The sequence below is a fragment of the Pundamilia nyererei genome, unplaced genomic scaffold, assembly GCF_000239375.1.
Source record: "Pundamilia nyererei isolate P.nyererei 1_Seehausen unplaced genomic scaffold, PunNye1.0 scaffold00044, whole genome shotgun sequence".
NCBI classification, from domain to species: domain Eukaryota; kingdom Metazoa; phylum Chordata; class Actinopteri; order Cichliformes; family Cichlidae; genus Pundamilia; species Pundamilia nyererei.
In genome coordinates this window covers 2,992,857-3,007,856 of record NW_005187445.1, presented here as the reverse complement: position 1 = coordinate 3,007,856, position 15,000 = coordinate 2,992,857, and the positions used below count along the sequence as shown (strand labels likewise).

Below are 15,000 nucleotides of genomic sequence, written 5' to 3'. Positions count from 1 at the left end.
GCTTAAAAGCACAGTTCTCTTCAACGAAAATAGATGGTTTATAAAGTGCTGCTAAAGCAAAATTGTAATGTCACATGAACATAATTACACAACACACAATGCCACTACTTTGTCACACCTAGTTGGTTTTCAAGGCATTCATCATGCACATGGAAAACCACACTTAACACCATGCATTGTGTCCCAAATCCAGCTATCAGTGCAAGCCACCACACGCATTTGTGAGCCTGTGCTTAAATGAAAGAAAGGGGTCCTGGATTAGCGTTTACTGCCGCAAATCCCCTCAGTGTGGGCATACATTCTGCTCCAAACACACGTATTAACTGTGTTTTAGGGCCGGACGTCCCCAACACACAGCTGGTGAGTCACCTGTTACGTCAAGTCAGGGTCCTGCCAGCCGAGTTAACTCCCTAAACCTTGAGCCTCTCATCCAGAACCCCACTCTCTAATATGCAGCACTGCATGCAGGTTGTGAAAAAGCCAAAAATATACGAACCAGTCTCGACTTGAGGCTGCTGCATCTCCTGTTCGGTGACTGGGACCGTTTCTGTGGCTTCACCAGGCATAGTTGCTGCGGAGAAAAATAAGGATTAGATATTTAGTTAGTTACATAGGTCGGGACATATGAGCTCCCCAACATAAGTGACGGTTAATACACCGACTTGAAGTTGTCATAACTAGCTGAATAGGCCATAATGAACCCATGCTTTAGCCCGCAGGCTTAGTGTTAGCTCAAGTTAGCCTCAGCATGGGGAAGCTCGCTGCTAATAACCCAGTCTACCGCATTTTTCTCCAAATTCATCCTCTTTAAAGTGACCTACTTGTTGTCACTCAAATATCTCCCTCATCTCAGGCCACCTAACTCACTGCGGCCCTGACAAGGTGTGAGCGGACTGCAAGACATCATGCTCCCCCATTTTGAGCCGGTAATCAGCGGCACAACGACACATTTATCACCGAGTAGAGAGCCCACACAACGGTAATAGTTGTACGGATATAATGACTCTACATTCAATAAACACGCCAACCCTTTGATTCAGGTGGGAATGAGTAAAAACAGCTGGATGATGTTGGATTATCAGCGGAGACACTCACCGACTCAGGACGTTATATCCAAGATGGCTGTGAGAGAGAACTTCTGACCTCCGCCTCACGATAATATCCGCTTCAGCCACAATTTCTACTTCCGGGTTATTTAAAGGCACAGGCCTCGTTTGTTTAGCTTTATCCTACCGCGAAACACAGGAATACAAACAAAACTCAAAGCTTAATGTAATAACATTTCCAATAGTACTATAGTGAAAGAGGAAAGAATTCTATTCTCTGAAAAGGAAATCAATAAATTAAAGTCACAAATACCCAAATATTCCCTCAGATTGTCAGGTCTCAAAAAATGAAAAATAAAAGAAGAAAAAATGCTTTGGGCTTATACAGTTTTACAACAGTAAAAATGTTTGGGTCTTCATTTATTTATTTATTGTCCCCCATGGGATAAAGAATATCCCTTTATGGCATATTGGTGCAGCTGAAGGCAAAAATAAAATAAAAAAAATAGAAGGGCTGTGTTTAGGTGCTGGAAAAATTAAAAACTTTTGAGATTAAAGTAATAGATTTTTGAGGGAAAAAAAACTTGGTTAGAAACAAAATGGCCAACACCTGCCAAAACTGAAGGCAAAGATACATTTGAAAATATACATATTTTGAAAAAACATAACATGTCAAAACAGAGAAAAACCTGGAAAATCATATTTTCCATGGAGTTTCAGTTTTTGAAGGATGAAAATTAATTTGAAAAGAAATGTGTTGTAGTAAAATAATGTTAGAACATGAAACAGAAATCATAACATACCTAAATCTCGCATTGCAGTATAATTCATGCATGTAACTCGCTAGGAAGGAACAGTAAATATTCAGATTGAATGGACTCACAGGAACTGCTGAAACTCTCATTACATGGACTAGATAGTTACAGATGTTATCATTAAACACTATAACCTGAATATTACAGATTTGAGGCAGAGTCCCTGCTTACACATCAACAGGACTCCTCATCTTTAAGCTTCAATGGATTAAGTGAATCATGTGAGAAACCCTTTAAAAAAAAAATTAAATAAAGGAAGACAAAGTGTTTGCAAGAGTAGAAATACTGAATTTATTCATCACAAATACAGCCAACAATTAGACAAATAAAACTTTACTGTGAAATTTTATGGTAAAAAATCAGGGATTTATTAAGCATTTTATTAAATGTTTTATCAGCGAGTCTTTTATTACAAAGCATAATAAAACAGATTCTGGCGAAATTAATGTGTAGTAGAAAAATGGCACCAAAAACACCACAAAGCATAATTAGCAACATTAGGCAACAGGATGTTGTTCTGAGGTGTCACCTTCTGATGATCCAGTTCAGAATTCTTTCTGAAGATCTGAAGGAGAAAAAAAGGAAGAAAAGCAAAATGATTAAAAGTTGCTGTAAATTTTCTGTTTAATCTATTAAAAAAAAAAAGAAAAAGAAAGAAACCTACCACTGTTTCTGAGACGCTCTCCTTTCCATGAACGAGCCATTCCATCCAGAAACTGGTCAAAGTATTTTATGTACTTCGCCAGGCTGGTTCTTTTGTAATCTGAGAAGAAAAGTAGTAAAAGTAGCATTAGCTGAAACACTCCGATAAATCAAAGATATGTTTAAATATTTACACTATATGAATATAGTAACAATAAAGTTACTATATAAAGTTCCAATTTTGGGGGGGAACTTTATACTCCAGTGCACCAGTCATTCATTCAGGTGTACATAGATTTTGAAAAGTTGTGTGACTGATTGCAGTTGCTAGTGAAATTAGTCACAAGTTTGCTTTTTCATTGCTTTGGTTGCTAGAAGATTATGCAGTCATGTATAGTTAACATGGGAGACACTGACTTGTCTGCACTTACACTCAACTATTTGCAGTGAAATTGTGAAAAATGTGATGTGAACCAGACATGGAGAATGATCACCTTCAGAGTAAAAGTTCCACCATTTGAGATATGTTGTGTTACAGCAGTTAGGCACAACTTTTAATTTAAAGGCAAAATGTACATAAATAGTATTAACTTTGCTACCCAACATGTACATTTTTATCCAGATGACAACATTTCATATGCCCCTAGCTCTTCCCTTGATCTGGTCCTTCAACATCTTTTGGCTGTTTTTGATGCATTTCATAATTCTGCAACAGCAAGCAATTATGCAAACAATAGGTGATCTTGTAGCAACCACAACAATCATAAGATTTTGGATGAAGCATGCCCTTTGCAAACAATTTCACCTAGCAACAGCCAGCAACCTTCAGCAACCATGTGCCACTTTGCAGGGGAATTGAAAGTTTTTGGATCGCTTACTAGTGACTAGGCCTGTACGTCTTAGCCAATTATGTGTAACGAGCATTTTTAGAGTGCCGATGATTATTTTACATCACATGATCTTTACACTTAGAAAAAACCATCATGCCATTAAGAAGACCCTAGCCCCCAAAACACCTTATGTCAGCCCATTTAAAGGCCTGAAGATTTCAGTTTTATGTGCTGTCCAGGTGTATTTTAGGTAAAAGTTTCAGGTAGATCTTTGCATTTTTCTTTCCCCCAGCACCTCTGCTCTTGCGCTTCTCTATTGCATCTTTCTCGTCTGCCTTCTCCTTCGCATCCTCTAATTTCTCTTTCTCTTCGCCTGGCCTGGGCCGATCCAACTCCTCACAGATCAGACTACAACAAGATAAAACAAAATGTTACAACATCAGTCTTCATGAGGATCACTCACATGCTGCAGACAACAGAGCACCAAACATTAAATTGTTACCTGATCGTGGGCACAGAAAAGGGATCAAATTTGTCTAATTCACTGACATCTATGGGAACAGAAATGCGGCCTGGACAGAGAGAGAGAGAGGACACAGTTTTATACACTCATACTTAAGTCAGATTAAATCAACCTGGTGACAAAGAAAAAAGATCCAAGGTCCTCTGAGTTTGGAGGTATATCAATAAAAAGCCTTTAATATTACACAGCTGACATTTCAGGAATAAAAACCTTGATATGAATGACAGAATATCATTTAACAGAATGAAGAAGCCAATATTTTATATCCATCCAGTGTAAGCTTTTATTATTTATGTTATTATTTTCATTCGTTTAAAAACAGAATTTTATATTTACTTGGGTTATCTTTGTCTAATATCAAAATGTATCTGATTATCTGAAACATTTAAGTCTGACAAATATGCAAAAATATAGGAAACAAGCAAGTAACTGTATTTTTGTCTTCTTGTTTACAATCATGTACATGTACAGTATAACTCTTGACTCCAAGGAGCACCTTTGCCCAAAAAGTGTGATACAATATTACTAGCATGTACTCTTAGCAAAGGCCCAGACATTTCCAGTACAAGCCTCTTTAAAGTATGCTCACCTGTTTTGGGGTGTACACTGAAAGGACTCTTCAGCAGATGGTTCACACCTTTGCTGACGTTGGCGTCGAGCCGTGGGTAACAATACTGCAGCATGATTTCGTTTTCAAAGTACTGGCCCTTCTTTGCAGTGCTCTTCAGGGAGACAGATTGTAAGACCATAAGCCCTTCTGTTCTAATGTGTAAAACAATGTAAAAACTGTGAGCCAAGTTACCAACCTGTTTCCTTAAAGCCTCTTCCTTAATCAGTTTCCAACGTTTCTCAGGCTTCTTCTCCTTTTCGAACTCCTGCTGTAGGTAGCTTCTGGCATGTAATATATAAAGTCAAGTCACTTTCAACAAGATCTTTGAACTCTTTGCCAACAAATGTCTATAGGTCCAATCAATTACTTTATGCGGCAAATATGCGGTAAACTAAGAAAAGGATATCCTCAGGAACGAGTGCCAGCACTTTTTCTACTGACTCCTTGCTTCCCATCAGGTCCTGGTCATGTAGTGCATATCGGCTAAAGTATTCCTTTACCACTTCCAGAGACTTGCTGTGAAAAAGAATCACAATTTTAAAAAGCACAGCGTGCACTGTACCCAAGTGTGTGTAACCAGTGATCCTTGTATGCAGGCATGGTGATCACTGTGCTCACAACTGCACCCAAGCACAGAAATCCAGGACAGCTGTCTCAGTGAAAGTAATTAGCAAATTCACAAGGCAAACAAGAACACAGTGTGTCACTGCTTACAAAAATGGTCCTAATTAAAAATGATGCCCAGAGATTGTGTTGATGAAAGAGAGACAAAGCAAGAGAAATACTGAAAAATAAATGGGTACAATCTTACTGGAACACAGACTATAATAGATAAACACCAAAATGTATCAAACAGTTACCTGATAAAAGGGTGAATTGGTTCAGTCAGCACTACTTTCTTTATGGTTTCATCACCACCCTACAAAACATCACTTTTTTAAAATCAAACATTGCAGGCCATTTGAGGAAGATACATTTCACTAATATGTTGCTCATGAAACAAGACAAGACAACAGTCTGATTAACAATCAAATCAGAGTCTTAAGACTGCGCAGATGTAAGGAAAACAGTCACATCTTTTAACTCAATAAGTACCATATTACAGAGTTCATCCACATTTCTCAAGGTCAAATTCAAGCACTTTTTAAGCACTTTCAAGGTCCACTTTCAAGCTTTTCCAGCACATTACCCATAAAAAGAATGCATGTTTCACTTAGCATTTAGGGTACAAACTCAAAAAACGCATTTCTCTTAAAAATTAAGATTTACAAATGTGAACAAATCAACTTGTTAGAGATATTCTCCACTTGAAAAGAAAAAAAACATCAATCCCATAAAACAAGAAAACTGCGCCAAACACCACAATAATACACAGCAAGGCCAAATTAATAAGTCTTCTCATCAGATATTGACTCTTCTTTAGTATGTGGCACAAAAAAATAGGAGACAGATGTTTGTTTGTTTTTAACTAGTTAATCACCCACGCCCCCAAAAATGGGGGCAAAAGGAAGATTACCTTTAATCTGTTATAACACGAGGTCAGAAATATAAGTGCCGACAAGAGTAGTGTCCACAGAAACCTCTGAATCTCAACTGAAATCTCATATAAACCATTTCTACAAACACCAAACATTTTAGAGCAGTTACGTCACCATGAATCTGGACAGGTAATATCCATATTTTGATTTATGATTTTCTAGAGTTAAATGTGAACCAAAGCATATTTTCAAAGCTGTTACATGCTATAAAATACTTTTAAAAATTAGGCGAGGGATATAAAAAAATCAAATTTTTCTATGTTTGAGTCACAGCGACGTTGACATAGTAACATCTGCAGTAATATTTACACGTCTGATGACATCTCACAAGTGTTACCTTTATTTTTGATACCAAGACTATTTACACAGACTCTGTAACAGCAGAGAAATACTCCATTTATTTTGGTCATTTCATTTTCAAGCAGAAAGCTCAGAAAACCCCTGAGGGCCTAACAGGTTAAAGTTAATTCCCAATAAAACCAACTTTAAGTTGTTTAACTACATTGTCTGTATTACTGTAAAAGTCATAAATGATCACCTTTAAAGTGTTTGTGCTAATAACACCATTTACAATAAGACAGGCATGGAGCACTGACTGGGAGAGGCTTTGAACAGATGACATAGTTCGATTCAACATACAGTGGGGCAAAAAAGTATTTAGTCAGCCACTGATTGTGCAAGTTCCCCCACCTAAAATGATGACAGAGGTCAGTAATTTGCACCAGAGGTACACTTCAACTGTGAGAGACAGAATGTGAAAAAAAATCCATGAATCCACATGGTAGGATTTGTAAAGAATTTATTCATAAATCAGGGTGGAAAATAAGTATTTGGTCACCTCAAACAAGGAAAATCTCTGACTCTCACAGACCTGTAACGTCTTCTGTAAGAAGCTTTTCTGTCCCCCACTCGTTACCTGTATGAATGGCACCTGTTTGAACTCATCATCTGTATAAAAGACACCTGTCCACAGCCTCAACCAGTCAGACTCCAAACTCTGCCATGGCCAAGACCAAAGAGCTTTCGAAGGACACCAGGAAAAGTATTGTAGACCTGCACCAGACTGGGAAGAGTGAATCTACAATAGGCAAGCAGCTTGGTGTGAAAAAATCAACTGTGGGAGCAATCATCAGAAAATGGAAGCCATACAAGACCACTGATAATCTCCCTCGATCTGGGGCTCCACACAAGATCTCATCCCGTGGGGTCAAAATGATCATGAGAACGGTGAGCAAAGATCCCAGAACCACACGGGGGGAGCTGGTGAATGACCTGCAGAGAGCTGGGACCAAAGTAACAAAGGTCACCATCAGTAACACACTACAACGGCAGGGAATCAAATCCCGCAGTGCCAGACGTGTTCCGCTGCTGAAGCCAGTGCATGTCCAGGCCCGTCTGAAGTTTGCCAGAGAGCACATGGATGATACAGCAGAGGATTGGGAGAATGTCATGTGGTCAGATGAAACCAAAGTAGAACTTTTTGGTATAAACTCAACTCGTCGTGTTTGGAGGAAGAAGAATACTGAGTTGCATCCCAAGAACACCATACCTACTGTGAAGCATGGGGGTGGAAACATCATGCTATGGGGCTGTTTTTCTGCCAAGGGGACAGGACGACTGATCCGTGTTAAGGACAGAATGAATGGGGCCATGTATCGTGAGATTTTGAGCCAAAACCTCCTTCCATCAGTGAGAACTTTGAAGATGAAACGAGGCTGGGTCTTCCAACATGACAATGATCCAAAACACACCGCCCGGGCAACAAAGGAGTGGCTCCGTAAGAAGCATTTGAAAGTCCTGGAGTGGCCTAGCCAGTCTCCAGACCTCAACCCCATAGAAAATCTGTGGCGGGAGTTGAAAGTCCGTGTTGCTCGGCGACAGCCCCAAAACATCACTGCTCTCGAGAAGATCTGCATGGAGGAATGGGCCAAAATACCAGCTACTGTGTGTGCAAACCTGGTAAAGACCTATAGTAAACGTTTGACCTCTGTTATTGCCAACAAAGGTTATGTTACAAAGTATTGAGTTGTATTTTTGTTATTGACCAAATACTTATTTTCCACCCTGATTTACGAATAAATTCTTTACAAATCCTACCATGTGGATTCATGGATTTTTTTTTCACATTCTGTCTCTCACAGTTGAAGTGTACCTCTGGTGCAAATTACTGACCTCTGTCATCATTTTAGGTGGGGGAACTTGCACAATCGGTGGCTGACTAAATACTTTTTTGCCCCACTGTATACGACTTTAAGAATGCACAAGCATCTACCTAAAATCTATTTATTTAGTCTATCATCTGTGATATTATTAGGTACAATTATAATGAGCCCCACTGAGCTTGAAGCCATTTATAATTTATAAAAATAATCAGATTTTGAATGAAAGCGAGGGAACTTGGGTAGCACAAAAAAGAGGCTATTCTTTGTGCCCATGTAGATCAGTGCCTCTTATTACCATTATTTCTTTAAGCCTTAAGTTGGCTAGTTAAGTATCGGACTAATGTTTAAAGCTTTTACTTGAGTGAAGTAACTTACATTACTGCTACTGCTAAGTAATGTTAGCCAAATTCACAGCATATTCTATAAATCACCATGTCATAACTAACTGCTATAATAGCGCTGCCGTACTAGCACGATCGGATATCGTCGTATTGGTGTTGTTCCCAGATCATCATACTAAATGTTGTTCCAGGATCAACATTGCAAATGACCAATCAGAATGTTGTGACGTCATACTTTTGCGACTTTGGGAAAAACCGCCGTAAAACAAAAAACTGTACTTAAGCTGCGAGAAACCGCCTCTGTCCGCCGATCAACGGACCCTAACCCTTTAATAAACGGTAAGCAAAACTGATATTGTCCTTGCAACATTGGAATTTCATAAATACACGAATGGCTTGGCGCGCAAAAGAATAACGTCACAACAATGTGATTGGTCACTTGCAATGTTGAACCTGGAACAACATTTTCATGATGATCTGGGAACAACACCAACACGACAATATCAGATCATCCGCCGTGCACCCATCACATTCAGTGCATTTCAATCATTTCTCCAGCAAGTTTGATAGCTAGCAAAATAATAATAGTTTTAAAAATTTGCACGCGTTATGTACACATTCTCAAAAATGATTTACTAGGACTCACCTATCATGTGACTCGAGAGCGCAAAGTCTACCATTGTCATTTCCATCAAACACTCATTAAAACGGCAATCTCCAGGCATGTTAGCGCACGCACCCCCGAGGGGCGGGTCACACATTGAAACAGACTGACATGCAGAGGTGCTACGCAGCCCAGTCGGAGAAATTTTGCTTTTAGAATTTGCGACTCATTTTCTTTCTCTATCTGATAAGAAAACTATTCAGTCAGATAGTTATTTGTGGTGAATGAAATACAGTTTCAAGCACTTTTAAGCACCACATCTGAAATTCAAGCACTTTTCAAACCTTGAAAAGACAATATTAAAATTCAAGCATTTTCGAGGATTTCAAGTACCCGTACGAACCCTGGTATTAGTCTCTTTTTAATAATGCTCTTTTTTATTTTGTTTTAAGAGTCTTAATATTTGTACTTCATGTCTGTCTATCACATGCTGTTCTAGCTGTTGTGTGGTCTGTTCTATGAATCCACATGAAGCACATTGTAATGTAGGTGCGACACTTTGTTTAATTATAATAATCATAGTTCACCTTATTATAGTAGTCTTATTTGGTCTGGCAGGACAAGTACCTTTTGGTGGTTTATGTGCAATGCATCAATTGACTGACTTTTCTCTAACTGCGTTACATTCAAATTATGTTTTAGCAATCCCAACCTGTCCACTGTGGTTATATCCAATAACATCTGTTAATTACAGTTTCTAAAAAAAGAAACAAAAAACTTGAATTGATTAGGTTTGGAAGTAGAAAGTACTTACAAAGGACTTCTATTAAAAGTTGAAGTACTCGTACCTTGACCAGGCTGAGGTATTCTGTCACAGCAGAGCGTGCTGCTACAGACAGTTTCCGGGCAGCTTCATCACACACCCAACAATGTACTCCTCTTCTGCCAGAATAAACCCACAGACGGTGCTGGAAACCAAAGTCATCTGGAAGTAACACAAAAACCAGCACATGCTTGATGAGAATTTCAACAAAAATCCACACAAGCTGTCACCTGGCACTGAATCTGTGATGACCAAACCTTGAAGAGCTCTATCCAGGATACGGATGGCGATGGTCATTAAGGTCCAGCACTTGGAGCAGATGTCAGCAGCACTAAAATGACAGTTTTAAAGTGTTATGTGGGCGATGAAACGGTCAGGATATTCTGCGACAGGAAATAAATACATAATTCACCTACCTGCAGCAGCTTCGGACGTCATCATAATCTGTCATATCGATATCAAACACAAGCTCCTTCTCCAGAGCCTGGAAGGTCCCCGACTTCACAGTGTTGTGTTGACTTGGCTGTGGGCAACAAAGGGAGACAAACATACTCCATACATATGTCTGCTGTGATGCACAAACTCTGTAAGGTGTGGAAAATTACCCTGTGGCTGTACACTGCTCCCACGTCGATCTTGTAGGGGTTCATCTTCTGCATTTCTTTCTCCAGCTCATTCTGCGTGCTGAACGACTGGTAGCGTACATAGATGTCATCTTTCAGGGTAAACGAGAACTCGCGATTTTGAAAGTAGTTTTTCTGCACTGAGATTGTACAAGAAAAACAAAAACAAATAACACAACAAGACACACACACATTAGTCCTGTATTTGGGCATTTTTAACTCTCTGTCTAACTCTTAATAGTTTTACATGTCAGCATCACAGAGCAGTGGATCCTGGCTAAATTGTGAACTGCACTTTTACGGTTTCATTTATAAGCAAATGTTACAGAATCAGAATCAGAATACTTTATTAATCCCGAAGGAAATTAGGGTACAGTACTGCATCCATCCAAGTCAGTAGATGTAATACAAAATAAATGTCTGTGAATGAGAGGGAGACAGGTGTAACAGTGAAGCTGCAAGGAGGAGCGGTAGTAAAGGTGGATATATTTATACATCTGCAGTTACAATAATGGCTAGTGCACAACAGAGGTCAAGAAGAGAGTGCCGGCATGGAAGTGACAGAAGGATAGCAGCAAGAGTGAAAGGGAAGGTCTGCTAAATGGTAGTGAGATCTGTTGTATGAATTGGAGACAGGGGCACTGTCAAAAAGTAAGGAGGTTGATCCAGAGGTGGCAGAGATGAAGATTCTGAGGTTTTTATTGAGAGTGACCAGGAGACAAAGAGAGCCGAGATGGACGTATGCACAGAAGGGACAGTGAATGTACTGGGAAAAGGATTTTGAATATGGAGGTGACAAGCAGGAGGAAAAGAGGAAGACCACTGTGCAGCTTCATGGATGTACTGAAGGAGGACATGCAGAGGGCTGGTGTGACAGAGGAGGATGTCAGGGACAGGGTATTATGGAGGAAGAGGATCCACTCTGGTGTTAAATGGCATAAAAATCAATAAAAGTGATGAATGCTCACATTTTTCTGCAGATCAGCCGTGTGTCTAATGCAATGTTTATGCTGGATAAATGATAACTTGCTGAATACGTGAATTATTTTAAAACACTTCAAACAAAACAAACATTTGTTTCATAACTGGCTAGAGGCTTATTTTAAACACGAGTATCTGACCAGAATTTCAGCATCCCTGTTAAATAACAGCATTACTATAGATTCATAGGGATACATAAATACAAAATCATTTTACTTTTTACTGATGAATGTAGAGGCGTTAATATCAAGCTAGAATGGTTGAATAGGATGACTTACTTAAGTTGGAAGAAAGTCAATTCCAGAATAATTCTACCATTTTAGTGCCTAACAAAACACGTAACTTCCTACATAACACAACACAGATCAACATCCACAGTTATTTAGCCGCATTTATGCTAGGTTTCCATGCCTGTGTACTCACCTCCTCCGTAGCTCAGCCAGCGGTAATACTGGGAGAATGGGAAAAGCCGCCGGTAGTACAGCGGTAAAAGGTCCGGCAGAGAAGCCGGATCATAGTCTGATGATGGCATAATATGGTAGCAAAAATTAGCTTTGGATGTAAAGATACGGTAAAATATTGTCAAGACGCTAGCTACACTGTGACAGCTCACTGTGTTGTTTTACACCGAGGGTAGCGCGGGAAAACTCTCAAGCAACGGACAAAACCAATGACACAAGGTTGAGACAGTGACATCACCACAACCCGGAAGTTGAAAGGCAAAAAATATATTTTCCGTCACCCGTTTCCCTTTTAGGCCATAAAAAATCAACAAGGACAAAATCATCCAGGGTAATCAGAATTTTTTTAAACTATTGCTGCATCGAAACGTTTCTATAACACTGACAATGGCTTTCCTTCTTTCTTTCTTATGGTTTTACTTAACCTTGTAATATTAGTCCTAGAAGCTTACAAAAGGCGGACGTGACGCCAATGAAGAGAGGTTCATGGGACATGTAGTCGTTTGGCAGCAATAACTACAAAATACAATATGACAAAATAAAAAAAGCTGTGGTAAACATTATAAATTAATTATTTAAAAAATAAAGTAGCTCAATGAGTAAACATGAAAACAAAAAACAAAGAGCACAGAATATAATACAATAAAGTGGTTTTTGGTAAAGTAGCTCCATAAATTACTATATTATTGTAAATCCATCCAACCATTGCTCTCACTTCATCCCTCCTCCAGTTTTGCTTTTTGCTTTTGTCCTTGATACTACCAGTAGCATGAGATGGTACCTGCAGCCCATTCAAGTCACACATGTGACACGCTCTTCCAGGTTAGAACATGCAGACACGCTGCAAGGTTTGCTGTGTGGCATAGCATCAGGCCCTTACATCCTTCAGTGGATGTTGGGAGACCCAGCATTGATACAAATGTCCCTTTCATTTGCACCAACACAGCTGAAATGGTTTCATGATGGTTTATGCTTCTGGGCCTGGGGGCCTGAGCAAAAGAAACAAAAAGACTGGAGTCTGAGATGCGACATGATGGGGCATAGGACAAAACAAACAACTAATTAGAAACTGAAAGCAAACAAACGAAAATGGGGGAGGGGGGGATTGATTTGATTTAATACTGTCAATTCAATTTTTCCTAAGCTGCACTTTGTGCTGTACATCCCTAGAGGGCAGTACAGTCTCATGACAATAATTTGAACTTTCCCACATTAATCCACATTTCAGGAAATTTGTTTTCTTTTAGTAGTTTTCATCATCCTGGCAGATCAGTTGTACTAAAACACTCAGTTATTCTGTTTCTTGCATCTTTAGTATGAGCAGTAAACACTCAGGAAAGAACAGAGGACACTTCCACAGTTTTCAGTGAAGCATGGATGAAATGGTGCCAAATACGGGATCCAAATGAGCTAAACAAGGACAAACAGCAGCTTAATTCAGCTCTTTTTCGTGTTAATTGATTGATTCATGCCATTTTTACTCTTCAGTCAAATCCACCCTTTGCTTGACATTTGAAAAGGCCACATGCGCTTTCAAGACAAAAAGTGTCAGGCATGGAGCCTCTTTCTGTCCTGCCCATCAGTCTGGCTTGCTGCACTATTAGTGTTTCAGCTTTCACTGTGGTGCATCAAACACCTCCTGACTGAAGTGGTGCTGCTCACAGTGAAGGTTGAGAGGTGTGCAGCCACAAGAGCCCTTGTCAGCTGTTGTACTTCTAATGTGAAACAACACTCTCTATTTGCAGTGTTGTACTTTAAATATGTCTGGCTCTGTAATATTGTTCATTCCATCTCATCCCCAGACTTGAATCTCTGTACATCTGACACTCTGTTTTTATTTCAGACCAAACAACAAACCTTCAAAATCATCCTTCCCCACTGAAGACATAACAGTAACTTGTAACTTCTAATATACAGGAAATATTTCAAGGGAAAACATCTTCATATGCACTACATTTAATCTCCCTCTCCACTTTCACACACACACATGCAAATGATGAGCGAGCCAACTACAGAAACGTGTAATACCTACACTCTAGATTGATAGTAATGAACCAGCTTCAGTGAAATGTGCCACACCCAAGAGCAACTGATAGACAAGTAATGCCAATACATTTCCTTTTATGACTGCACTTTATGCTAATATACCACTCATACCCTGATTTGCATAATGCAAGAGCTCTCAACCTCATCTTACTTGAATTATGCAAATTTTTTTTCACTGCAAGGCGTATTGGATGCGATGCATTTTCCCCCCTTTTGAATCAATTTCTAGAAATCATTTGAATCAGATTTGGGATTAATGCCTTCTGTTGCTTTTATCCACAATTCTACCGTATATTAGAGTAGCAAATTAATGCACATTTACATTCAGGAGTTTGCAATATCGAGCATTTCTGTGAGTTGTTCTATTTAAGCTCTCCAGTGGCTCATCATACGCGAAGACACATACTGTAACACATAGCAACCACACACAATGCTAAATGTCAGTGGGGCAAGTTAGATAAGGCAAAACACGGAGTGAAGATACAACTTTCAGCTGTTGAATGTAGGTCAGACTGCTGTCAGGTGTCCACGGAGCCCACTGGCCAGCACCAAAGGTCATTGTGTTTGCTGTACATGAGGAGTCGTAGTTTTGCGATGATTTAAAAGTCACTGTGTCTTTAGATGGCCAAAGTGTGTCACTGTCACCTTTCATCAGGAAAACCTGGTGAAACAGGCTAGTAGAAACCCTAAAACCAGTCTGCAGTGATGCAAAAATGCATGTCCAAAGACACAGTAACCTTACCACAGGAGGTATGAGAGCTAATTGTTTTCATTTTTGGATTCCACTGCTTGCTTGTCTTGATTTTAATCGTGGTCTGTTTGTATCTGCATACATATGTTTACGTATGTTTACATATACCGTGTGTTAATATGAGAATGGCTTCTACCGACTCGATTAAGGCAGGAGGCTTGAGACAGACTAAAATGACTGGTAACAGGTGAAACCTGATGCCTT

The 15,000-nt window shown here is 39.4% G+C and overlaps 2 protein-coding genes across 6 annotated transcripts in view; both read right to left on the bottom strand.

Moving 5' to 3' along the window:
• naca (nascent polypeptide associated complex subunit alpha) overlaps positions 1-1,178 on the bottom strand; it is an 8,752-nt gene extending 7,574 nt beyond the window's left edge. For all 4 annotated transcript variants that reach the window (XM_005731774.1, XM_005731772.1, XM_005731773.1 and 1 more), the window contains exons 1-2: positions 1,096-1,178; positions 497-571 (exon numbers count right to left, since the gene is read on the bottom strand). In XM_005731774.1, coding sequence (XP_005731831.1) covers positions 497-566 — 70 coding nt within the window. In that variant the 5' untranslated portion in view covers positions 567-571; positions 1,096-1,178. The remainder of the gene's footprint in view (positions 1-496; positions 572-1,095) is intronic.
• A 956-nt stretch (positions 1,179-2,134) lies between these two features.
• On the bottom strand, positions 2,135-12,925 carry prim1 (DNA primase subunit 1). Of its 2 annotated transcripts, XM_005731770.1 has the most exons (15): positions 12,781-12,921; positions 12,452-12,515; positions 11,962-12,057; positions 10,540-10,697; positions 10,351-10,457; positions 10,192-10,265; positions 9,960-10,096; positions 5,327-5,385; positions 4,873-4,982; positions 4,663-4,754; positions 4,446-4,578; positions 3,836-3,905; positions 3,629-3,741; positions 2,526-2,624; positions 2,135-2,426 (listed from the first exon to the last, which is right to left on the bottom strand). In XM_005731770.1, exons 1-15 carry the CDS (start codon positions 12,802-12,804, stop codon positions 2,407-2,409), a joined length of 1,356 nt encoding a protein of 451 aa, XP_005731827.1. In that variant the 5' UTR covers positions 12,805-12,921; the 3' UTR covers positions 2,135-2,406. The 2 variants fall into 2 exon arrangements, with proteins under 2 accessions (XP_005731827.1, XP_005731828.1); XM_005731771.1 differs by lacking the exon at positions 12,452-12,515 and having other exon boundaries at positions 12,880-12,925.
• Between the last annotated feature and the right edge of the window lie 2,075 nt (positions 12,926-15,000).

Bases quoted from the DNA above. Each gene is read 5' to 3' on its own strand.
- prim1 (XM_005731770.1), bottom strand. From the start codon at position 12,804: ATGTGTGACTTGAATGGGCTGCAG. The intron at 4,983-5,326 runs GTAACTGTTTGA...TCTTTTTCACAG, and splicing joins CCAATTCACCCTTTTATCAG to CAAGTCTCTGGAAGTGGTAA. The intron at 2,427-2,525 runs GTAGGTTTCTTT...TTTCTCCTTCAG, and splicing joins AGAGCGTCTCAGAAACAGTG to ATCTTCAGAAAGAATTCTGA.